At 43.3% G+C, this 27,680-nt stretch overlaps 1 protein-coding gene across 4 annotated transcripts in view; it reads right to left on the bottom strand.

Annotated features, from left to right (window-relative positions):
* Positions 1-27,680, bottom strand: part of daam2 (dishevelled associated activator of morphogenesis 2) — a 310,900-nt gene that overhangs the window by 7,636 nt on the left and 275,584 nt on the right. For all 4 annotated transcript variants that reach the window (XM_059982795.1, XM_059982796.1, XM_059982797.1 and 1 more), the window contains one exon: positions 10,124-10,294. In XM_059982795.1, coding sequence (XP_059838778.1) covers positions 10,124-10,294 — 171 coding nt within the window. The remainder of the gene's footprint in view (positions 1-10,123; positions 10,295-27,680) is intronic.

Raw genomic sequence — 27,680 nt, 5'->3', positions numbered from 1 at the left:
AAGTGATTGAGGCAGGTGCAATGGCAACATTTCTGAAGCACTTGGATAGGTACATGGAGTGGGGGGGGGGGGGGAATGACTTCAAGGGTTAGAGGCTGAAGGCAGGCAGCTGGGACTAGCAGGGTGGATACTGTGGCTGGCATGGACTAGATGGGCAAAAGGGCCTGATACCACACTGTATTACACTATAAATACTCTTGGTGCCTGCACAGTCAAATCTCAGTCCGACACACTGTGACCATTGCACGAATCAGCCACACTGGCATGCTAGGAGCTCCGTACAGGATGTAGTAAATTGCTCTCTACCAAACAGCGACACCTTTCATCCGAATAATGAGGACAGCAGATACATAAGATCACCACTGTCTGCAGGGTACCCCTGCAAGTTGGACATCATCACATCATAGTCATAAAAATTAAGCCATTCAGCCCATTGCATTCTCCAAATACCAAGCGCCATTTTTCCTCTCACCTCAGTCCTCCCTGACCCCCATCCCTTTCTACGCACCTACGCTAATTCACTAATTCACAGCAGCCAATTATTTAACCACCCAGCATGCCTTTCAAATGTGGGCGGAAACTAGGACACCCAGAGGACACTCACACAGTCACTGGGAGAACATGCAAACTCCACACTGTCAGCATCTGAGGTCAGGGTTGAATCTGGGTCACCGTTAGCTATGATCAACAGCTCTTCTAGCTGCAACATTCCAGGCTCTGAATTACCAGAATGACTAGAGGGGAAGCTGAAGAAAAATATTTCCAGACAGGATCTGGAATACACAGCCTGAAGAGGTGGCAGAGGAGAATGCCTCGTCCTGTTTAAGCAGGACTGAAAGCCTGCAAAGTTATGGACCAAATGATGGATGGTGATTAGCTCTTTGTTGACCCAATAGGCTGAATATGCTCTTGCATCATTAATCTTGTAGAATTCTATTCAAAATATACTGAAATACCAGAGAACTCAGACAATTCATGATCAATAGAGAAACTTTGTCACCTCAGTTCTAAATTCCAGCCCATTCTCCTGAGACTGTACCCTGTTCTAGTTTCTCCATACCTCTTTGCACAGCTTACCAATCCCATAGTTGGCCATTTTGAGCAAGGGAAGGCCGGACTATTAAATCTTCCTTCGAATGTCGGCTCCCACCCTGAAACTCGGTACTGAGCTACACTGTACCTTCCTCAAGGAGGAAAGAGAAAGCCTTTAACTCTGAGTGGAGTCATCGGGACGCCATCATGACGGCATTATTTTTTTTTAGCAGGCTTTCTTATCTTTATGAGTGCTAGCACGGATGGAAAGTGTGCAAGGGAGCCAGCTGGATTCGAACTCGGAAGCCTCCGCTCCGAAGTCCAGCGCTGATACCACTACACCACCAACCTTCCTCAAGGCAAGAATATTATTCTACCCATGTAACAGCGTCCTTGGGTATGGAGACCAGATCTGTGCATGGTAGTCCAGCTGTGGACTCAGCAGTGCTCTTCACCTACAGGAGATGTCGCCTCAAAAAGGTGGTTATCTATCATTAAAGATCTTTATTGTTTTGATCATCTTCTCAATGCTACCATCAGGCTAGGGGTACAGAAGCCTGAAGTCCTACACCACCAGGTGCAGGAACAATTACAACTGTCAGGTTATTGATTTGAACTGCACAGTACTAACTCTACTTCAACAATAGAACATTACAGACCACCTCTTACACTACCATGCACTTGCCTCTGTTTTTTTCTGTTTCCGTGCAGTCTTTTTTTTAATGCATGACATAATTTTACATTTAATTTATGTTCTGTGTTTTATGCCTGTGAATTCTGCTGAAAGCAAGCTTTTCATTGTAGCTGTACTTCTCTGTACTTGTGCACATGGCCATAAGCTCAACTGTGATTAAAATGCAATATTGCAACATACCAATGTAACTTACGGATAACAAACTTGCATTTTGCATTTTAGCTTTTTTAAAATAAATTAAAAACCACTGCAGAGGCTGTTTCCTACTATTTTATCCTATTCCACAACATTCAACCTAGTCCCACACTCATTCTAACTGGGCTGCTTTTCAAGAATGTTTTCTCCTGCTGCTGCCCACAAAGACAAGGGGTCAGGTTAAAGGTCAGGTCGTGAGGGAGCAGGGAAAAGCTTACCCTTGGAATTCTAGTTTTAAAAAAAAAACAAATATTCACAGTTTTGATCTAAAGTGGCATGTCTCAGCACATGAGAAGTAGAAGCAGCTCAAGAATGCCCAAATAAAATCAAAAGTTACACACTGGTGGCCTGAGGTTTCAAACAGAAATACAGCGAACGCTAGTCCAGGATTCTCGGAGATTCCAGGACAACAGCAGAGGCTTGACAGAATGTTTGGTGTTAAAGGAGCGAAGATTTCCCATGCTTCTTGGTATGCGGAGACCCTGGGAGTGAGCGGTTCACAGGAATCCTGGGGGAATGAGGTAGAGGCTGCACGACTGAATCCTTTCTGCATCCTGTGCAAAGGGAGTTGATGAACCAGCCGAGAAGGGATACAGGGAGGGGATGAGGTACAACCCACCCCTAAAATTTTTGCCAACATCACATTCATAGACTCAATATAGACTTCCTCGATTTTTTTCCACTTTCCCACAAGCTCTGTTGCTTGGGAGAATCATCACTTTTTATTGTTGGCATGTTAAGTGTATAAATTTACTTGTGAGCAGGGGGCATATTAATATGGGAGGTGTCACTAAGTTTGTTAAAATCAGACATTTCTCTAAGAGTTGAAGGCAAACCTCCTGCTTAATTTAGCTGGGAAAATTCTGGGAGGAAATTACATCATGGCAGTAAAAACACACACACATATCTTGAAAATGCCTTTTAATAGTTCTGTTGCTTTGTTGTGAAATACAATGGGCAAAGGGCAGGATCGACTGGTTGACTGGATATCAAACATTAACTAAGCAGGTAATTTTCATTGTTGTGGAGGTGGGCATTGTGTATTGGTAAGGCAGCTGCAGATGTATTTCAATGATGCCCCGAGGAACGTGTGCCTCCGGAACCAGTGCTGGGAGCAACTCCTAGTTAACCTGGTCTTTCCCTCATGGAGGGCCGAATGAACAGTGATATTGCACTGAGAGCCAGTACATCTTTTCTCCTTCTATGTCATGCTGGAATGGGATAGGAAAATCTGCAGATTTTGTTCATGATGCAGATTAGTAAATTAATTTACAGTTTGTATCATTGGTCTTACTTAATTTGCTCTATCATAGTCACTCTAATTTCACCTCTCCTCTGAACTTTGCTCCTACTCTTAATTATCGATCATCCAGAAAATTCCATGTTTAAATTCCCTAACCTGTGTTAGGAAGCCCACACTTGTTTCCCTCTCCCCCACCCCCCAATTTCTGCCAGGATTACACACTTTGTGATTCCCTTGTCCATTTGTCCCTCCCCGTTGATTCCCTCCGGCACAACTGCTACAACTGCCCATTCACCTCCTCCCTCACCTCCATTCAGGGTCCCAAAAAGCCTTCCCAGGTGAGGCAACACCTCACTGTGAGTCTGTCAGGGCCGACTACTGCTTCCGGTGTTCCTCGTGCAACCTCCTCTTCATCAGTAAGACTGGACGTAAACTGGGGGGCCACTTTGCCAAGCACCTCTGCTCCATTCACTGCAGGTAGGATTTTTCGGTGACATCTGTTTTAATCCTGCTCCCCATTCTCATTCTGACCTGTCTTGTCTACTCCCTCCTCTTCTGCCACAATGAGGCTCCTCAGGTTGGAGGAGCAACACCTCATATTCTGTCTGGGTAGTCTCCAACTTGACAGCATCAGCATTAATTTCTTTAACTTGCAGTAATTTTTATATCCTCCCACTACTCTCTTTTTCCATTCCCCATTCTGGCTCCCCTCTCACTCATTCTCTTCTCACCTGCCCATCACCTTCCTCTAATGTCCCTCCTCCTTCCCTTTCTCCCATGGTCCACTCTCATCTCCTATCAGATTTCTTCTTCTTCAGCCCTTTACTTCCACCTATCACCTCCCAGCTTCTCATTTCACACCCCCTTCCCCCTCATCTGCTTTCACTTATCTCTTTCTACCTTGCACTTCCTCCTCTCTCCCCACCTTCTTATTCTGGCTTCATCCCTTCTTTTCCACTGCTGAAGAGGGTCTCGTCCTGAAACCACAACACTTTATTCCTATTCATAGATGCTGCCTGACCTGCTCAGTTCTTCCAGCCTTTTGTGTGTGTTCATTTTTGATTGCCCCGGATATTGCTGGGACTTGAGGAATAGCAAGAGGTTGAACAGACCAGAGCTTTATTGCTTGGAGCATAGTAAAGTGAGTGGTGATCTTAATTAGTGTGAATGTGCTTGGTCTCCTTCCCAGGGTTGGAGAATCAAGACTTAGAGGGCATAAGTTTAATGAAAAGCGTGAGAGATTTAATAGGAACTTGAGTGATTTTTTTTAAGACTAAAGATGACCAGGTATGCAGAATGAGAAACTAGAGGAAGTGGTTGAGTCAGTAACAACTTATAAATGACAGTTGAACAACTAAGTAGATTGGAAACGTTTAGAAGATTATGGGCCAAACACTGGCAAAAGGGACTAGCTTGGGTGGGGCATCTTGGTTAGCATAGACCAGTTGATTAGATAAAATAATTCTATTCCTTTCATGGAAATGTACCTCAGCTGAAGCTAAAAATATTACCTTGAAGGTCTTCTGTTGTTCAATTACAATTTTGTCTGCAAATTCTGACTCCAGTTGATGTGAGACAGATTAGTTGTAATCCTATAGAAAATGGCCCTTCTCCACTTTTACCTTAGGATAGTGGATCTATATTATTTTTTATATCTATGCTACAATTTATTACAATATGTTTGTTGTTTCCCAGATGTTCCCCTCTTGATAACTGCACCATTTGGCTTAGATTATTTCCCAGAACCAAGTTGAGCAATGTCACTTCCCTCATTAGCCGGGAAGTATAGTGCCCAGAGAGTCATACAACACAGAAACAAGCCCTTTGTCCTATGCTATTCATACCTATCATTGTACACAAATCCCATTTACCAACACTTTAAGATGTTTATCACCTCAATTTGGAAACGTTTCAAAAACTTCTCCCAATCAGCCTTTGCCAATTCCTGTCTAATGCCACCAACATTAACATCGGCAAATTGAGGACTTCAGCCTATGGACAAGTCCTGTATTTTACCATAAACATTCTAAAACTAATACAATCATAGCTACTGATTTGCAAAGTGCTCCCCACTGACACTTCTGTCATTTTCCCTGCCTCATTTCCCAACAGGAGGTCTAGTATTACCCCTCTGTAGTATGGCCATAGAGTCATACAGCACAAAAACAGGCCCTTTGGCCCATCTATGTTGAACTATCATTCTGCCTTGTCCCATCAACCTGCAACTGATCATAGCCCTCCACATCCCTCCCATCCATATACTTTTCCAAATGTTTCCTAAATACTTAAACACCATCAACATATGCTTGAGAGTATTTTAACTCCTGGGTGAGAAATCATCCCTGGATGTGCTTAACAAATTCCACTCCTTAACAGTATGCCAAACCCAGTTAATATTTGGGAGGTTCAAATCCACCTATGTTTTATAACCTTATTATTCTTATGGCTATCTCAGATTTCCCTTTATATATTTGCTCCTCTACTTCCTGTTGACCACTGGGGTCTATATCGTGATCACTCTTTTCTTATTTGGACCGCAAGAGACTACAAACGCTGGAACCCGGGGATCACAAAGAAAAAGTCAGCGGAACACAGCAGCTCAGGCAGTCTCTGTGGTAAGTCATGTCGTAGATGAAATCCAGTCCGATGAATGATCTCAACCTGAAAGGTTGACTGTCTGCTTCCCTCTCTAGATGCTGCACAACCTGTTGAATTTTTATGTGTTAGCCTTTTTTCACTTCTGAGTTCCACCTGTATAGCCTGAATGGATGATTCCCTTGTATTGTCCGTTCTAAGTACTGCTGCAAAGTTCCCTAGTCTAAAATGAAATTCCCCTCATCTCTTACCTCCACCTCTATCATGCTTGTAGCATCTGTACCCCAGAACACTGAGCTTCCAGTCCTGCCCCTGGAAATGTACCCAGGTGTGAAATCACACCATGACTTCTGCTGGAAGAGTTTGGATCCTTGCCCAGCAAATTTAAACAAATTAATGAAATAAATTCCCCACATCGGAACTGCTTTCAGTCAACGACACATGGTAAAAATTTCCTTGGCAAGATCGGAAAACAGGATTTTCTCATAATTAGACTCTCATGAAATAAAAACATTTGGGGAATGTTTAAGGAGGAAAGGATTTGTCAGTGAGTTGTCACGTTCAGTTGGAACTGCAGTTAAGAGTCGTGTGCGTGAACCCCATTTAGATATAGAATTACTGATGATTGGAATATTAATCTGAGGGCTATTCCGAAGAATCCGATAATGGATCAGAAGAATGGGAAAATGGCAATTACAGGTTTGGAACACCAAAGGTTTTCAGCAATGCAAGTCTTCTCATATTTATATGCACCTACAGCGTAGAAAGAAGCTATTCAGCCCATTGAGTTTGTGCTGGGCATTGGTGCAACCTCATGAGTCCCATTCCTCCTACAGCTTTCCTTCCAACCTACATTCTGGAGGAACTCAGCAAGCCAAACAGCATCAATGGAGGAGAAGAAACAGTCTGGGTTTCGGGTCAGAATTGTGTGACTTTTTGCTATATGGTAGCATCCTGGCCAATTTACTGGGCTACTGGCCATCACTCTAGAGAGATACTACTGAAGTGCATACATTGCTATATAAAGCCCAGCAGCCAATTTGTGAACAGCAACATCCCTCAGATATAGTTGTGACAATGACAGGATCATGCGATTTTAAGCATCTCACTGGCTGAAAGTGGCCCCTCTTTCCAACACAGCCAGTCCATGCTGAGTGATACAGTGATCCACAGCCATAGTATGGCTTCATCCCCACACACCAAACATGGGAATGTGTGCATGTGCCAGCATGTTAGAGTATCATCACTGTGTGCAGGAATAATAATTTCCTGGTGTACATGTGCTTAATGTCGAGGAATAACCCCTTCCATAATCTCTTTTTTAGATGATTACTTGGGGATGGGATTATGTCCTAAACACCTTCCACTTGCCCTCGTCTGAGTGTTAGTTACATGTGTGAGCTTATGTACTGTATGTGTACATCTATGCTTGTGTGAGTATTTATCACCTAAATACCTTTTCCTAAGCTGTATTGGTGCATCGAAAACAGAGGTGAATTGCATCATCAATACTTTTCTTTGCTAAGATATGGGAAGTCCATGTTCTCCACCTTTCCAGAAAGAGAGGACAAAGATGAAGACCTTAGACGTGACACTAAACCTCTGATCGATGGGGCTACAGTACTGCCTGACCTCCTACATAAGGCATGGACTAGTCTTGGTGCTGCAGAGGTGCTAGTAACCTTGCCTCTGCAAAATACTCAAGATGAGCAATGCTATGTCAGTGTTCTCTTCCAGGCCAACACAAACCCAACAGCTGCAATTCCAATCTCTGTCTTGGAAGATTATGCACAGAACAAGGACAGTACAGAGTGGAACAGCTCATGATGTCTCCGATGACCATGAAGCCAAATTAATCCTGTCCACCTGCATATAGCCCATATGCCTCCATCCCCTGCCTGTTCATGTGTCTGTCTAACTGCCTCTTAAATGTTGCAATCATTGCTGCTTCCACCATATCCCCCTGGCAGCTACCACTTTCAATATAAAATCTTGCATCATAAGTCACATTTAAAATTTCTCCTCCACGTATATGCTATAGTATTTAATATACCAACCCTGGCTAAAAGACTGACTATCTATTCCATCTGTATCTTTCATAATTTTATAAACTTCTATCGGTTCTTCCCTCAGCCTCTGATGTTCCAGTGGGGAAAAAACATACAGGTTTCTCCAACGTCTCCTTATAGCTAATCTTCTGGCAACATCCTGGTGAGCTTCCCCTGCACCTTCTCCACATGTTTCCTGTAATGCAGCAACTAGAAGTACATACAATGCCCCAAGGATGACCTGAATAAAGTTTGCTTAGTCTTATTCAGTGGCAACACGACTTCCCAGCTGTAATACTCAATGCTCCAATGGATGAAGGCAAGAGTACCATGCATCATCCTATCTGCTTGTCTGGCCACTGTCAGACTTACTATCATGACTACCAGGTGGGCTTAGATAAAGTTTCAAGGATCTACTCAATGCTTTCTTGAAGGAGTGAAACATCCCCTCTGGCTCCTGGGAATCCCTGGCCCAAGACATATCAGAGCACAGAAGAAACATTCGGTTTGGTATTGTACACACTGAGCCCATGCATTGGGAAGCCTAATGGAGCCATATAAAGAACATGCTAACTCACAGACTAACCATCCATCAGTCATCTCCTACCCCATGTGTAGAAGAGTGTAGAGTTTCCACACTGGCCACACTGATCTTCTCAGGACCCCCAAAACTGGAGTGGAGCAAAATGCCCACACAAGAAAGAAGGGCACCTAAACATTCTGAGAAATGGTTGAGTAAACAGACTTTTGAACCAAGCACTCTATAATATCCCCTTCTGACAGTGGTGCCATGTTCTTGAACTCCTAATTCTACCTCTCTTGGTTATTTTGTTATTGTTACTTTAGCCTTTCTTTTTGTGCTACATCAGATTGCACTGTTTTCTTTGCATCTTTCTGTTGTTTAGCCATGTCACTGTACACTATACGTTGTTGGATTTATGATTATCATATACACTCTTTAGAACATAGAACAGTACAGCACAGGAATAGGCCCTGTTTGTGCTGAACCAGCCAAAAAGTAAATTTTAAAAAAACAAACATTAATCCCTCCTACCTACACAATGTCCATATTCCCCATCTTCCTCATTTTCATGTGCTTACCTAAATGTCTCTGAAAAGCCTCTAGAGCAATTTCCTCTACCATCATACCTACAGGGCGTTCCAGGCATCTACCACACTGTGAGTAAAAAATGTACCCCTCACATCCCCTTTGAACCTCCCCCTCTCACCTTCAATGCATGCCCTCTGGTATCAGACTCTTCTACCCTGGGGAAAAAAGATACTCCCTGTCTACTCTGCCTATGCCTCGCATAATCTTATAAACCTCAAGCAGATCTCCCCTCAGCTCAGCCTCCACCACTCCAGAGAAAACAGCCCTGGTTTGGCCAACCTCTCATGATAGCACGTGCCAACTAAACCAGGCTGCATCCTGGTAAACCTCTTCTGCACCCTCTCCAAAGCCTCAACATCCTTTCTATAGAGCGGCAACCAGAAACGTATGTAATATTCTAGATGTTTACTAACTAGAGTTCTATAAAGTTGCAACATAACCTTCTTGAATTTTGAACTCATCGCCTCAACTAATAAAAGCAAGTATTCCACCAGCCTTCATAACCACCTTATCATGCATGCAAGTAAGAAATTCCACTGCATCCTGGAGTACACGACAATAAATTAATTTGAATCTTAATCTCCAAAGGTTGAAGTGTAAATGCTTTGATCCTCTGATTGCTCAATCTCATTTAGTTCCATATATTATTTTAACTTTTAGTAGTGCATGTCCTGACTATTCCTAATGGCTGTCTGATGAGCTCAATACAAAATCCTGTATGCAACCATTCCTGCTTATTTCCTTCAGCAATAACTTGTGTGTAACATTGGTTGCGCAGCGAGACAACTTGACGGCATCTTACAGTAGTGTTATCAAGCAATAATTGAAACAGGGCCGCAAAGGAGAAATCTGAAACCTTAGAGGATTTTTGGGAGTATCTTGAAGGAGAGAACAGGAAATGAGTGGCAAAGTGGAGGGCGGGGGGTATGTTGGATGCTGAAGACACAGGCACCAATGGTGGAGCAACTCATCTGAGAAATGAGGTTTGTAGGAGCTAATTACAGAGGTAGCAAGAGAGCACCATGCTTAGTACACAGGTATCAGAAATAACATGGTGGGAGACATTTCATCCACTCCCAGCATTTGGGTTAATTGTCAAACAACTAAAATCCACTGTGGATTTATCTACTCCCCCAACAATATACAACTGGGCAGGATCAAAGCAAAGCTCCCCCACCCACCCAGGTGGGTGAGTGAATCCTCACCATGGCTTCCATGCGAGCCCTGCGCTCCTCTTCCTCCTTCTTCCGCCTCATGTTCTCCAGGTCCTGCTTAGCCTCAGCAAATGATTGCAGGAATGTGTCGAAAATGCCAAAGAATTCGTCTGGCTGCATCTTCCCATCTTCCTCGCTGAAGTGTTTCAGCATCTTGGAGTACTATCAAAGGAAAGACAGGCAGAGCTTAGAGTGTTAGCTTCTGGGCAGTTTCAACAAATGGAAGCAAAAGATCTGTGTTTGTGGCATTGTTTATAATTCAGCCTTTCACAAAACTCCCCATAAAAATCATACAACGGTTAAAGGAAATAGAGGCCACTTGCTTCATCAAGAACCTACTGCAGCAATCCCATCAATCAGCTCTTTCCACATGGCCCTCTCTATTGCAAGGCCTGGTCGATGGCTCCTGCTTTGACATGCAGTGGGTTGCAGATCAGAATACCTCTTGCGATGATAATGCTTTCCCTCAGACTCTCCCTTTGAAACTTGTACCCACAATGTTAAATTTCAATCCAGTTCCTGAACCATTGGATAATGGGAACAACATATTAACTAATTCAACCAACACACACAACATGCTGGTGGAACGCAGCAGGCCAGGCAGCATCTATAGGAAGAAGCACTGTCGACGTTTTGGGCCGAGACCCTTCGTCAGGACTAACTGAAAGAAGAGATAGTAAGAGATTTGAAAGTAGGAGGGGGGAGATCCAAAATGATAGGAGAAGACAGGAGGGGGAAGGATGAAGCTAAGAGCTGGAAAGTTGATTGGCAAAAGGGATACACAGCTGGAGAAGGGAAGGATCATGGGATGGGAGGCCTAGGGAGAAAGAAAGGGGGAGGGGAGCACCAGAGGGAGATGGAGAACAGGCAAGGAGTGATTGTGCAAGGAGCAGGCAAGGGCAGAGAGAGAAAAGAAAAGAATGAATGAATGAATAAATAAATAAATGGATAGATAGATAAATAAGGGGTGGGGTAAGAAGAGGAGGAGGGGCATTAACGGAAGTTAGAGAAATCAATGTTCATGCCATCAGACTGCAGGCTACCCAGAATATAAGATGTTCCTCCAACTTGAGTGTAGCTTCATCTTGACAGTAGAGGAGGCCATAGATAGACATATCAGAATGGGAATTTATTCATTTTTGGGATCCAGGAGCCCACCTTTGTGATCCAGCCAAACTACTCTTTGGTTTCATATCTACAGTATACATTGCCTTATAACTTCGGATCTCATTTGGCCTATCAAGTTAATTCCAATGCTCAGAGCCATCCCATTCACTCACAATCTGATTTCCTTGTATTTTGCTTTCCCTCTGCCCCTTATTCTCCAAAGCCTCAGTCAGATGGGGCGGGGGGTGGGGGGAATTTACAGTAGCTAACTCCCATGTCTTTGGGATGTGGGTGGAAACCGAAACTCCTGGACAGAATCCACCTAGTCGCTGGGGGAACATGCAAACTCCACAGAGAGAGCACAGGAGATCAGGGTTGATCTTGAGTTGCTGGAGCTTTGAGGCAGTGGTATTTCCTGTTGCAGATGTGTACCATCCATAGATTCAGAACCAACCGATTAGAAAAGGGGGGGGGGGCAGATTTCCTTCCCTGGTGAACCCAAGTAAACCAGTTGGGTTTATATGACAAGGTGGGTTTTGCATGACTTCCATTTTTGATGCTTAACTTTCATTCAAGATTTAGTTGATAAACACACTAAGTGGCCACTTTATTAGGTACACCCTGTACCCAATGAAGTGGCCGCAGAGTGTATGTTCATGGTATTTTGCTGCTGTAGCTCATCCACTTCACGATGTGCTTGACGTGATATGCTTTCAGGGATGCTCTTCTGCACATTACTTTTGTAATACGTGGAGATCTGAGTTACTGTCAGTTTGAACCAGTCTGGCCATTTTCCTCTAACGTCTCTCATTAACAAGGCATTTTGCCCACAGTGCCGCCTCACACTGGATTTTTTTTTTGCATCATTCACTGTTCTAGAGACTGTTGCTCATGAGCATGTCAGGAGATCAGCAGTTTCTGAGATACTCAAACCACCCTGTCTGGCAGCAACAATTATTATAATTATAATATTATAATTATAATATAATATATAACAATTATATAAATAAGTCACTCAGACTACATTTCTTCTCCATTCTGACGTTTGGGCTGAACAACAACTAGACCTCTTGACCACATCTGCATACTTTTATGCACTGAGTTGTTGCCACGATTTGCTGATTATATAATTGCATTTACGAGCAGGATTTCAGGTGTACCTAATACCACTGAGTGTATTCAATTCTACAGCACTTGCAGTAAGATTGGAACCCTTTGTAGCATTAGTCCATGCCTCTGTATATACAACTACCTTAAGGATATATATTGACCTTGCAGACATACATAAATCATGAGAGCTATCGGTAAAGTGAACAGTCAGGAGATCATCATGCTGTATCATTAGACTGGACGATTATGGTCTTTGACCATGATAGTTCTTGGCAAATTTTTCTACAGAAGTGGTTTGCCATTGCTTTCTTCTGCAGTGCCTTTACAAGACGGGTGACCCCAGCCATTATCAATACGATTCAGAGATTGATTGCCTGGCATCAGTGTTCGCATAATCAGGACCTGTGATATGCACCACCTGCTCCCGTAGCCTCACATGCCCATGATTGGGGTTGGGGGGGGGTGTGCTAAGTAGAGCAACACCTTACCCAATGGTGACCTGCAGGCTAGCAGAGGGAAGGAGCCTTACACCTCCTTCATCACAGACATACCTCCACCCTGCCACTCAAGTCAGGAGGAAGGAGAGTCCAGAGGACATACGTTTAAGTTGAGAGGACAACCTCTCAACTTAAAAGGAACCTGAGGGACAACCTTTTCACACAAAGGAAGTTGTAGAGGCAGGTATAATAACAGCATTTAAAATACATAGATAGGGAATAATCAGAGGGATATGCTCATGTGGGTGAGCAAGGATGGATGAGTTGGCTTGTTTCCATGTAGAATAACTCTGACTCTTTGAAAGACCTGTTTCCATGTAGAATAACTCTGACCCTTCATTTACTGAATAAATATGGTTTTGGTACTACAGTTAAGTTACTATAGAGTCTACAGCATGAAAAACCGGCCCTTCGGTCCACTTGTACATCCTGACTATGATGCCCATCTGAGCTAGCCTTATTTGTCTGCATTCAGACAAATAATCCAAAAGCTCCCAGTTTAAATCTGGAATTTAATATAAAATGGAGTTAATAATTTGTAGCCAGCAATGATGGCAATAAAGCTGCCAGATCACTGCTAAAGACCAATTTGATTCACTGATACCCTTCACAGAAGGGAATTTGAGACTCTTACCAATTCTGGGCTGAATATCGTTCCAGAAACACCAATGTGGTTCACTGTTCACTGTCTAACAAGCCTCTCAAATGCTCTTCACTGCCCTCACTGGGGGGATTTAGGGATGGAGAAAAAATGCTGGCCTTACCACCAGTGTGTAGATCTCAAAGATGTGAAATTAAACTGATAAATCACATTCATTATGTCTGGCCAAGGAAAGATCCATGTCTTTGGAGCATGGTCTTGAGGAGTTTAGCATTTTTGAACATTCAAAGCCATTGGGCCCACCAAGCCAGCATTGTCCATCAAGCACCCCTAAACCTGCATTAGTCTTTACCTTATTCTGCCTGTATCCCCCAGTCTGTACCATCCATCTATCCAGCAGAGGCAATCTGCTATGGTCAATGACCTTCCAACCAACACATCTTTGTAAACGTGAGAAGAAACTAGCACATTCAGAGGAAACATGCACAATTACCACCTCCTCACGCAGCACATTCTAGATTCCAACCACCATATGAGTTAAAAGAAATATTCCTCACATCCTTTCCAAATTTCTTAATCCTTATCTGAAATACATGTTTGAAAATAACCCCATATCTGCTGATTCCTTTAACGCAATAATACATTTCTATAATATACTCAGTGGCAGAGCATACTAACCACACTGTAACATTACATTAATCACAATATACAACTAAATAAATTTCTAAGCAGAATACAATGCAGTGGTATGACTATATTGACTCGTGATGAATTTCTGGACAGATATATCTTTAAGACCCTAACATAAGGACTATTTCTTTGTGTCAATATACTGGAAAACTGAGTAGCTTATGCCAAAATTATTAGAAACAAAAGTGTGATTTTTAAAAAGTTTAAGTCTCTTTATGTAGAAGTGGAGGGTTGACACTGATTAAAAATGATCTGTTTTAGTTATAAACCTATTTTCATCTGTTTAGTCAAACTTGGCCAAGCATCTCCCTTTATATATAGCAATGACAATTTATTTTTAAAGAAAAAATTTGTCTCCAAATGCTGGCTGCTTGGCCGCTTGCCCTTTTTGTATCAGAATAGCATTCTGCTACAAATGAATACATTCCTACAAAAACACAAGAGAAATAAACTGACCAAACAGTCTCAACTTTGAAGCAAAAAATAAGCTGCTGGAGAAATTCAGTGGGTCAAGCAACATTTGTGGAGGCAAAGAAATAGTTTATGTATTATGTCAGGACCCTGTTTCGTGTTTTTTAGATCCTCCAGCAATTTGTTTCTCACTCCATATTCTAGCATCTTCACTCTCCCAAGCCTCAACTTTTTTATTCCATGGATCCCTACCATTGACTGAGGGGGTCCATGGACCCAGGTTGAGAAAGCCTAATCCAGAGGGAATGCAGTACAGATTTGCAACTGCGTTCATGCTTTAACTAGAGTCCTTTCAGCCCACCAAATCCGAGTTGACCTTTTTTGCCCATTTACACTAATCCCAATTGTCTGCATTAGAACTGTATTGTTCTAAACTTTAGTTAGCTAATTGTCATTCTAAATGCCTCTTAATAATTGTATCTGATTCTACCTGCATCTCTGGCAGTGAGTTTCAGATATAAAATACTTTAAAGACCTCAGCCCTGAGATTCCCTACAGAAACTCCTTCCTCTCACCTTTGGAGGAGAATCACAGAGAGACAAGTGGAAATGCTAGTACTTCGGACTTCAATTGACAAAAGTGTCACTTTACAAAAGATTTACTGGAACCTCAGCAAAATAGACTTGAGTGGTTCTTGGAAAATGGAATTTCAGTCATGGCAAGTGAAAAACTCCTTTTAATAAAGCTGTTTTCAAGCCAATTCTACAATTCTTTCATGGTCCATAGGAAAACATTATCTTCAGCCAACTGGCAACACTTCACAAGTACCTCTTGTTGGTTATAGAACTATGTCATTTTGTAGTCATCAAATTTGGCCCCCCTATTCTAAAGCCACTGACCCTCTCCCACACCACCCTCTGCGGTTAGCAAGTAACAACATATCAAAGTTCAAAGATAGAAAGACATGAGCTAGGGACCAAATCGTAATCAGGACACAGTGTCTTAACCCACATATTAACAATATCACGAGTCTGCAAAGCTCTGAGGTACTGCTGGATCTCAGTGTCAGCTGCGTGGTTCACAAAAGGACTGAAAATTGCCATGACTGAAATTCCATTTTCCAAGAACCACTCAAGTCTATTTTGCTGAGGTTCCAGTAAATCTTTTGTAAAGTGACAGCTTTTGTCAATTGAAGTCCGAAGTACTAGCATTTCCACTTGTCTCTCTGTGATTCTCCTCCAAAGGTGAGAGGAAGGAGTTTCTGTAGGGAATCTCAGGGCTGAGGTCTTTAAAGTATTTTATATCTGGAACTCACTGCCAGAGATGCAGGTAGAATCAGATACAATTATTAAGAGGCATTTAGAATGACAATTATTGAAATTATTAAACAATTATTGACAATTATTAAAAGCAATGATTTTCAAAATGTATTGAATGGGAATTTAAGAAGAAGAGGTTAAACATCGATTATATAGGGCATTTCTAAGATCACATCTGGAGAGCTGTGTACAGTAATGGTCTCCTTATTAAAGGAAATATGTCATTGCATTGGAGGCAGTTGATAAAAGTTTTACTGGATCAGGACCTAAAGTAGGTAGGTTAGTGTGCTGGAAAGGTACATTTATAATTTTCTTATTGTTGCCGCATGTACTGAGGTACAGTGAAAATTTTGTTTTGCATGCCATCCATACAGATCATTTCTTCACACTTGTGCATTCTGGTAGTACAGGAGAAGAAGATAATAAAATGCAGAACATAGTGTTACTGTTACAGAGAAAGTACAGTGTAGCTTGACAGCAATGTGCAGGGGGCCATGACAAGGTAAATTGTGAGGTCTAGAGCCCACCTTATCATATTTACAACAGTGGCATTGAAGCCGTCCTGGAGGCTGGTGGTACAAATATTCATACATTTGTATCTTCTGCCTGACGAGATGGGGAGAAGGACGGATGTCCAGGATCAGTGGTTTCTTTGATTATGTTGGCTGTGTTACTGAAACAGCGAGAAGCGTAGTCAGAGTCCATGGAGGGGAGAGTGGTTTCCATGGTCTGCTGAGCCGTGCCCACAACTCTCTGTAGTTTCTTGCTGTCTCAGACAGAGCAGTTGCAACCCCAAACCATGATGCATTCAGATAATTGGAAAGGTGAGGCTTGTATCTGCTGGAGATTAGAGGATTAACAGAAGACTTGATTAGATGGATTTTGAGAGAACGTATGCAAAGATGGAATGTGTAGGGAGTAGAGGAGGTGTGGTGGAAGTGTGGGGGGCGCAGTGCAGGGGGTGGTTAATGCTTATGTGTGAGAGATGATAACTAGGAAGTAGGGGAGGGAATGGGACTGAAGTGAGCCAGTCTGGACTCCGCGGCCAAATCATCTCCTGCGTATGAAGGAAACATGAGAATTCTTGAAAATCAGAAAGCTAAGTCAGTTGAGATGTTACAGATTATGCAGCTACTGAAAAAGCAAAGTAAACAGAATGTTGTTCCTCACTGCGTACAGAACAGAGTGGCTCTCTGCAGAGAACGCCAGACAATCTTGCCTGGAAATCTCACTGAGTGAAGGGCCATGTGTGATACGTTTCTTCACCCACATCACTGTTTCATTTCCAGCTCCATGTGTGGATCAGTTATTGCATAACTGTGCAATCAAGCACAGAGAAGAATGTTTCACAAGGAGGCCATTCAGCCAATATGCACATGCTATCCTACTCTGTCAATAACTCTGCAGGTTTTGGTTCAGGGGTGCTCTAGAGTTGTGTTGTTTTCAGTTCTGGATCCTGATGGGATAATGGGATCCCCAAGGAGTACAGTCAGAGCAAAGCATGGGCTTCAGAAGATCCTGAAGCTATGTTTGAGAGCTTCAAGCTCTTACATGTCAAAATCACCATTTGTCCTTGTCCAACCACACGAACACCAACCATGGCTTAGAAAGCACACCACACATTTACTTCTTCGGAAGCCAAATGACATTTGGTATATACAGAATGTTCCCTGTTGACTCTTACCATTTTTTACAGATGCACCTCACAGTTTGGTATGATTTTTGTTCTACCCCAAGGCTGCAAGAAATTGCAGATTTGTGAAAGCAGCCATGTCCATCACAAAAACCGGCCTCCCCTCCACTGACTCCGTTGACTTGTCTCACTGCCTCATGAAAGTGGCCAAGATAAGCAGGGGTTCCTCAAACCATGGTCACTCTCTTTTCTTTCCTCTCTTGTTGGACAGAAGATACTACAGCTTGAGAGCTCAGCCCATCAGAGTCAAGGGCAGCTCGTAGCCCACTGATATCTGGGTTACATACCAGTGAGTACTGAAATAGGAAAATAGTACAGATAAAGGCATGCCTAGAGATGTGCATTGGACTGATATCAGCCAGTTTCAACATGGCAAATATAAATATCTATGTAACTTTTAAGTCAATGACTTTGATGTATCTGGAGTCACCTTAAACCGGAATATGTAAGGAGAGCAGATTACATCTCTCCCTAGAGAGCCACGGTTTCATTTCAACAATAATGCACCAATATTATTTGAATCAACACGCAAGATGCCTTAAGAACTCAGCAGATCAGGCAGAATCTATGGAGGGAAATGGGCAGTCAATGTTTCAGGTCAAACCCTTCATCTGGGGACTGTCCAGAAGAAGGGACTTAACTCAAACTTCCAGTTGTGTCCTGCCGAAGGGTTTCCACCCGAAACGTCGACTGTACTTTTTTCCATAGATACTGCCTGACTTGCTGAGTTACTCCAGCATTTTGTGTGCATGTTGCTCAGATTTCCAGCATCTGCAGATTTTCTCGTGTTGGCAGCTGTGTTTCTCATTTATAACATAATCTCTAAATAATCAAATAATTTAAATAAGCTTTAAAATGTATCTCTTAATTCCAGGTGGTTAACTGGATGCAAATTTTACACCTGGCTTAGTAGCATTGTTGGTTTCAGTTGTTAAGATGATCACTTGCACTAGTTAATGACAGTGCCACCCGAAATGTCCTTGAGCCCTGGAGTACAGAGAAGTGCAGCATGAAAACAAGCCCTTCTGCCCATCCAGTTTATACTGCTGATCGACCATCCATTCACACCAATCCTACATTAATCCTATTTTGATTCTTCCCTCACCCTCATGAACTCCTCCAACATTCTGCCATTCACTTGAGCAATTAACCTCTAACCTGCATGCCTTTGGAACTCAGGGGGAGACCAGAGCAAACCTATACAGGCACAGGGAGAATGTGTAACCTCCACCAGACAGTACTGGAGGTTGGCATTGAACCTGTGTTTATGGAATCGTGAGACAGTTCAAAGTTTATTATCAAAGTACATATATGTCATCATACTCAATCCTGGGATTCATTTCCTTGTCGACGTTCACAGTAAATACAAGAAACACAATAGGATCAAGAAAAGGCCAGCTCCAACAGGATGGGCAAACAATCAATGTGGAAATATAAAAAGAAAACAAATATATTATGATCAATAAACAAGCAATAAGTATCAATAACATGAGATAAATGGTCCTAGAAAGTGAGTTGACAGGTTGTGGGAACTGTTCAGTGATGGGGTGTGAAGTTTGGTTCAAGAGCTTGATGGCTGAGGAGTAATAGCTGTTCCTGAAACCTGTAGCATGCATCCTGAGGCTCCTGTACCTTCTTCCTGATTGCAGCAGCAACACGAGAGCATGGCCTGGAAGGTGGGACTCTTTGATTTTGGAAGATGCTTTCCTGCGACAGCGCTCTGTGTAGAAATGCTCATTGGTGGGGGGTGGGGGGGGGGCTTACCCATGATGGACTGGGCTATATCCACCTGATGTTGTAGACTTTCTTTGTTCCAGGGCATTGGTGTACCCATACCAGGCTGTCATGCAACCAGTCAATATACTCTCCACCACACATCTATAGAAGTTTGTCAAATGTTTATATGACATGCGGAGTCTCTGCAAGCTTCTGAGAAGATAAAAATGCTGCCGTGTTTTCTTCATAATGGCACTTACGTGCTGGACCCATGACAGATCCTCTGAAATGATAACAGCAAAATTTTAAAGTTGCTGGCCCTCTCCACCTCTGGTCCACCAATGAGAATTGGCTCATGGATCTCCGGTTTCCTCTCCTGAAGTCAATAATCCACTCCTTGGTCTTGCTGACACTGAATGAGAGTAGCTCTACAAGCAGCGCCACTGTGCTTTCATGTTCTCCTACAAGTATCGTTATATTCTCCATGACTTATTTCTGGCACTACCTTGAAAATGTGGCTACAATTAGCTGAGGTCACCACCTTTATCTAATTGTGCCTGGCTGGGAGAAATTCCTTTCTGCCAAGTAACTACTTCAAGAGCAACTCAGTCATTTGCAGATTCTTTGACCAAGGACTGAAGCCTTTGTGCACATGTCAACAGTTGTCTAAACAAAAAACAAGCCTTCTATTTATAACGCAGTCTGGTGCGGGAACTGTGTGAATTTTTTAAGACCAATTTATATATAGCTCTACTGCTGTGATGTAATTGTGATCCTTCACCTCTGAACACTGGGTATAACCACAGTCCAGACAGATGAAAGCCTCCAGTGTCTGCAGCTTGAATGTATCCCTCATGGAATGAGTCCCAACTCGATAACTTGTGGGCATGCCATTACATCACAAGCTGGCACTCACAATGAGAGCCTGATGTCATGCTCAAATATATGACACGGTGTGATTTTCCAACCACACATCTGCACAAGCCATTACAATGACAATTTCCCCCTCTGTAACATTGTCCAACTCTGTCCATTCTTCAGCTCACTGCTGATGAAATCCCCATCAACCACACAAGAATATAGGCGTAGGAGAGGGTCACCAGGTCCCTCAAGCTTGTTTGGCCACTTAGTGCGATTATGGCTATTCTATGCTGGCTTCAACTTCTCCTCTGTACCAACCCTTAATGTCTTAATCTTATAAAAATATATTTACCTCTTTGAATATCTCCAGTAGTCAAACCTACACAATCGCCAGCAGCAGTCAATTCAGAGATTCATCATCCTCAGTTTCACAAGACCACCCCCTTCTGAATCTGTCCCTTTGTTTGCAACTCTTCCATTAGCTGAACTGTTGCAACCCTGCATTTCAGTAAGATTGCTCATCCACTTGTTCGTTAAGTGCCATGTCTAGTGATGTGGGCGATCATGGTCTTTCCAGGACAATGATTGTTCTTGGGGAAGTTTTTCTATAGAAGTGGTTGGGCATTGCCTTCCTCCGGACAGTGTCTTTACCAGAGGGCTGACCCCAGCCATTATCAATACTCTTCAGAGACTGTCTGCCTGGCGTCAGTTGTCGCATAACCAAGACTTCTGATATGCACCAGCTACTCATACAACTATCCACCACCTGCTCCCATGGCTTCACGCGACCATGATTGGGGGCTAAGCAGGTGCTACACCTTGCGCAAGGGTGACCTGCAGGCTAGCGAAGGGAAGGATTACCTGAGACCTCCTTTGGTTGAGACGTGTATCTCCAGCTTGCCACCCTTCAGTAAGATCACTTGACCCAAAAGATACAGATACCTGAGATAGAACAACCCTCTCATCCCAGTAGGCATTATAGTTTGGTGTGGCAATTCAAAAGTGCTGGAATGTAAGGAGCTGCAAAAAGGTAGTGGAGTCAGCCCAATGCGAGAACATAGCTCCCCACTATCAGTAGATCACATCACCTTTTTGTGTTGTCGCAGATTTCTGACGTCTGCAGTCTCACGTGTTTCTGTGAAGGATCTTTCTCCCCCTGCCTTAAAAATAGTTTTTAGGGAAGGAGGTTAATTTATTTAGAGATACCCCACGGTAACAGGCCTTTTTGGCCTAATGAGCCAGCTCTGCCCAATTACACCCATGTGGCCAATCAACTTACTAATCTATACATTTTTGGAATGTGGGAGGAAACCAGAGCACTGGGAGGAAACTCATGCAGTCATGGGGAGAAAGTACAAGCTCCTTACAGACAAAGGTGGAACTGAACCCAAGTTGCTGGCGCTGCAATATCTTTATACTAACTGCTATGTTACTATGACCCTGCCTCCCCCAAGACTCATTGAAAGAAAAGATTTTGCCTTTAGTTTGTCTTAAATATTTTTAAAAATGTGACCCCCTAATGCTTACTCTCCAGCAAAATGATACATCCTCTCCACATATTAAATCTCTTCAGAATCTGATATCTCTCTGGAAATTTCTTTCCCCAGCACAGCATGAACACATGGTCCTTTAGAAGCAGCACAAAGCAGAAGCAGGTTGGGTGTGGAAGGGAATGATTTAGGATGAAGATCCATCATCAGACAGAGAGAAGTAAAATAGCTTTAAGTAGCAAAGAATATGTCAGAAGGGATGGATAGGACAAAGGGAATCTCTTGGATAGGTTTGGGCCCAGGTGGCTACGGGAATGGAGGTGCTGACTCTGCTCCTCCTTCCTCAGACGTGCCTCACTTGAATACTTCTAGAATTTTCTTTCTTTGTTTCAGATTTCCAGCATCTTTAATTTAAAAAAAATCTTTATTACCCTTTACAACAGGCATTAGGTAAAAAAACTGCACTGGGTGTTTCACAACTGTCTTAGAACACAGAGCATAGAACAGTACAGCACTGGAACAGCACTTCAGCCCACAGAGTTGTACTGAGCTCATTAAATGCCTAACTAAACTGCCTACACAAGTCTATATGCCTCCATCCTCTGCATATTCATCTGCTTATCTAAGAGCCTCTTACGCATTTCTGTTGTATTTGCCTCCACTACCAACCCTGGCAGCGCAATTCAGGCACCCAGTGCTCACTGTGTAAAACAATTGGCCTGCACTTCTCCTTTGATTTACACCCGCTCACCTTAAATGCATGCCCTCTAGTTTTGGACACTTAGACTTTGTGGAAAAGATGCCAGTCGTCTACTCTATCTACGCCTCTCGTGTACTTACAAACGTCCACCAGATCTTCCCTCTGCCTCTTCCTCCCTAGAAAAAAACAACCTAAGTTTGTCCAACCTCTCCTTAGAGCACAGGCTCACTAATTTAGGTAAAGAGAAAGGTTTTAAGAAGGGAAGTCAAGTTGAGAGGAAGAGATTTAAGGAGAGAGTTCCAGAGTTCTGGACTTTGCCTGTTGAAGGCTGTCAATGGAGACAAGGAATGTACAGGAGAGTGTTTTAATATTAGTTTTCCATTCTCCAATTTTACTCACTCTAGATTTACGGCCAAGTGTCACAACTAATGTGTCAAGGCTGCCCAGATACAATCTCCCACTGTGCTGAACACCGGAATAACATCAGTTATTGTACAGTCTGCCGGAAGCATGTACTAACCTGTGTTTTCATTCTGGCAGCCTGAAAACACCACGGTTTCTGCAGATGGGGCACCAGCAGCGTAGAGCTTACAGGGCTGGTACAGTGACTCAGCTGTGCTGAGTCCAAACCCAGCCATGGCGAAATTGGTAGACTGCATTCAGTAGGAACAGCCAGATCAGAGAGTAGGAAGCTGCTCAATAAAAGGGAAATAAGGGACATAGAACAGTATAACACAAGAGCAGACCCTATGGCCCACAATGTCATATTAAACCAATTAAATTAGTAATCAAAGGGCTAACTAAACTAATCCCTTCTGCCTCACAATGTCTATATTCCTTCATTTCCCTCACATTCATGTGCCTATCTAAATGTTTCTTAGAAGTCCCTAATTTATTTGCCTCTACCACTACCCCAGGCAGCACATTCCAGGCATCCTCCACGCTGTGTGCAAAACATTTGCCCCTCACATCTTCTTTGAACTTATCCTCTCTCAGCTTATCCTCTGGTATTACACTTTTCAACCCTTGGGAAAAGATATTGTTTGTTTACTCTATCGATGTCTCTCATGATTTTATAAACTTCTATCAGATCTCCCCTCAGCCTCTGTTTCTGTAGACAAAACAACCCAAATTTGTCCAAATTCTCATACAGGCACATGCCCTGTAATCCACGCCGCATTGTGGTAAACCTCTTCCGCACCTTTTCCAAAATCCCCACCTCTTCCTAAGATGCATGCCATTTATCTTCTTTACCACCCTGCCAGTGTGTGCAGCCACTTTCAGGGAGCTGTGAACTTGGACCCCAAGATCCCTCTGCTCATCAGTACTGCTAAAAGGGTCTTGCCTTTTTTTTTGTCCGGTAAGATGGCAGCATGCTCAGACGCAGCAGCCTCTTTGGGTTTAAACAAAGGTGTTGTTGTTATATCTTTTATATCTCTCTTACGATTGCACAACTCTGCTGGATACGAGAACGTCGAGCTCTGCAGATCTACCCCTCTAGCAAGTTGCTGGATAGCGGTGGAGCTGGACTTGTTGTGCACTGCTTCAGCTATCCAGGGCAGAAGGTGTTGGAGGCTGTGTGTGGAATGTGTGGGCGATTATCTTTGATGTTTTGGTTGTGATTTGCATGACCCTGTTGCACGTTGGCAACGTAGGATACTGCGAGTCCAATTCACTGGGTTTTTGGCAATAATGAACAGCGAAGGAGCTGCGTGGCTTCGGTTATGACATAGACCAGGTAGTGCCAGATAGGAGAGAGAGAAGCAGGGGTGGAGAGGGGAGAGGTGGAGTTGGGATGGATTTTCTCAATTGCCTTTACTTGCTCTCTAACTCTATGAAAAATGCTTTTTGATGCTCTGATGCAGTGGGAACTTCTCCTGCTGTCTGGTTGACCACACTCTAACGAAGACCCCCATCAAGACCACCCTGGTTCGGTGGACGGAACAAATTACTGCTGCTGTGGGTATCCTAGCAAGTCTGCCCAATCACACATCTTGATGCTGAAGCTACCTGGCAGCAAATCATCATCAGCAGAAGGGCTGTGATTGGGCAGAGACAAGGAAAATACTAAGTACCGGGCTTAGACAATAAATCAACAGGTGCCATAGGTATTTTATTCGCTTTCCCTTCTGCCCCTTTCTAGGCCAGATCCAACAGTGCAGCATCCAATAGTACAGCACCTCCAATACCTCTAACAGTCCAGCATCTCCCAGGCAACAGGACCTACAGCAGTGCAGCCACCAGGATCATGTAGCAACATTGCAGAGCCGTGCAGCATCATCACCGGTACAGTACACAGCAATGGATCACTTCGATAGAACAGTGCCTCAACCCCCTAGCAACACAACGCTCTTTCATAGTAAACCTTGACCTCCAATAACGTGGATGCCTGGTAGAGCGACAACACTCTGACAGGGAAGGAGCAGCTGTTGTATCCCAGCCTTGGATACGGACACTATCTGTGGCAGTCACCAATGCCCTATTGGAGATTAATTATCACAACTCAATCAACATTCTGGTCCTCTCTGGTACTTTGCACGGTACAGAGGGATTAAAATCTCCCTCTGTAGCTTATTGCTGTGAGTTTCTGCAGAGTCTTCCCGCCTCTTCACAGACTTGATACAGGCTACCGTATAAATCCACTGGACTGAGTTGATGAAACCAAAGGCTATCGTGATGAGGATGGATTGGAAGCGAGACAACAGGGTGGAAAATGCATATGGTACACCCACTTTCGTTGGTCAGGGTATGGGGTATAGCAGTGGGGATGGTACTAGATAGGTCGCACTTGGCGCACTGTATTTGGTTCTGGTCACTTTGCTATGGAAAAGATCCCATTAAGCTGAAAAATGTGTGGAGGAGGTTTACAAGGATGTTACCATGACTTGAAGGACGGCTACATTCGAAAGAGTGCCTCATTTTTTGGGAAGGTGTGAAAAGGAATGGGCTATTATCTATCCCCCTCACTGTCCATGTTTGAAAACATAGGACTGTGCCCAGTTGTTTGCCACAAGGGAGAGGTTTATGGAGAAGGTTGGCAGGTTAGACTTTATTCATTAGAGCAAAGGAGACTGAATTGTCAACTTTATTAAGATATCAAATCATGGGGGGCACAGATAGGGTGAACCCATGCAGCCTTTTTCCCCAAGGTTGGGCAGTCAAGAAGTACAGGACATAGATTTAAAGTGAAAGGGGAAAGATTTACTAGGTGCCTGTGGGGAAACATTTTCACACAGAATGTATTATGTAGAAACAACGATTACCAAAGGAAGTGGTAGAGACCAAGCATGGGCAATTGGGCCTAACTTAGATGGCCATCTTGGTCTCATTGATGAGTTGGGCTGAAGGGCTATTTCCATGGTACGTATGAATCCATAGCCCCACTGAGATGTTAAGAAAAATAAGGAGGGTAAGGAGCAGGAGCAAGGCCTGGATGTAAGTATATAGACCATCATGGCAACTTCTAGCACAGTGAGTGAAGTTCCTGCCTCACAGCTCCAGGAGATGAGGTTCCATCCTGATCTTGGATGCTTTTTGTGTGTGAAGTAGCCACGTTCTCCCTCTGACTCTCTGCACTTCCTCAGACTCCTTTTGACTTCCTCCCACATCCTAAAGACATGCGGGTTGGCAGGTTAAGCTTTCACTGTCAATTACCCCGAGTGTGTAAAATGAGTGGTAGAATCTGGAATTACTGTAGGATCATCTTTCATTGCTGGCAGGGATACAGTGGGGCCGAAGAGACTGCTTCTATGCCGAATGACCCTGGTTCAACGGCAGGAACAGCTGGGGTGCCTGGGTTAGGAAGTCGGCTCTCCGAATGATGATGTGCCTCAGACAGTGAAGCCACTAGGTGGCAAAGAAACAAAAAAGGCAAATACAAGGAGAAGCTGAGCAAGAGGCAACACACTGATTACACAGTGGTAGGCCATTCCAAGCCATCACTGCAGAATAATAGTCATGTGATGAGGGAATGGTTGTAAATTTCCCAAAGTCAAGTTGAAGGGAATTTGAAATTTGTACATTGATTATAACGAGGTTATTCTTTGTACTGAATTTTAAAGCCTGCTGATTTTCCCCACAGGGAACACATTCTTTTATTGAGAGACCCACTGCTTATTTGCCCTGTGCACACAACACTCACACATCCCAATCCCCACAGGTCTCTTTGGGTACTGCAGCCATAGATCATAATTTATAAGGCACATCGTAGAGTTCACAAGCTTGTGTATGGTGTGAAAAGAGCCCCATTAAGACCCCGAAAACAACTGAATAAGGCTTTTATCTGCCAACATCTGGGGTTACATTTTAAATCCATCACCTGGACTCATTTAAACTCACAAGGCAACAGCCAGAAGGTGAGTCCCAGACAACACACAGACAGCCAATGAGGAAACTGTAGGCTTTCATCTTGCATCTTTTTCTATCTTGTCAGGGTAGAGTTTTCATATTCTCCCTCTGACCATGTGGGTCTCCCCTGGGTATACTGGTCTCTCAAGTTTCCTGCCACATCCCATAGACAAGCCAATCAGTAGGTTAATTTTCTCCCACATTCCACAGACTTGCAAATCGGTAGGTTAATTGGGCACTACACATGAAAGAGAGAGAGAAGGAGAGCAGACTGCAGGGAAATAAATGTGGGACTGGGATTGAGGAGTTTGCTCTGGGCTGCATAGACAATGGACAGAATGGCCTCCCTTCATGTCACATAGAGCTAAATAGAAAATAGGGCTTTTTTCACAAATCGTCCAGTCTCTGTATGGGGATTGTACCTCCCTTAATCGCAGGATTCTGCAGAGAGTGGTGTGGACAGCACAGCGCATCTGTAGTTGTGAACTTCCCATGATTCAGGATATTTACAAAGTCAGCTGTGTAGGATCATTGGGGACCCAAGTCACCCCAACCACAATCTATTCTAGATGCTACCATCTGGGAAACGGTACTGCAGCATAAAAGCCAGGACCAACAGGCTCCATGACAGCTTCTTCCACCAGGCCATCAGACTGATTAACTCATGTTGATTTGAGTGTATTTCTATGTTACATTGACTGTTCTAGTTATTATAAATTACTATGATTGCACATTTAGACAGAGACGTAATATAAAGATTTTTACTCCCCATGTATGTGTCGGATGTAAGAAATAAAGTCAATTTAATTCAACCACATCGCCTGTCCACTCTCATCTTTAATGTAGGGTTCAATCCAAAACAGCGACCATTTCTTTCCACGCACTGATATGCTGTTTGATCTGCTGAGTTCTTGTGTGTTGCACCAAACTCTAGCAAAGAACTGAAAATGTTCTTTGCCCTTTGCTTCCCCCACCTGACCCAAACACCTGCTGTGATTCGGTATTG

Source organism: Hypanus sabinus, chromosome 10 (assembly GCF_030144855.1).
Source record: "Hypanus sabinus isolate sHypSab1 chromosome 10, sHypSab1.hap1, whole genome shotgun sequence".
In the NCBI taxonomy this organism is placed as follows: domain Eukaryota; kingdom Metazoa; phylum Chordata; class Chondrichthyes; order Myliobatiformes; family Dasyatidae; genus Hypanus; species Hypanus sabinus.
This window is presented reverse-complemented; position numbering and strand designations above follow the sequence as displayed.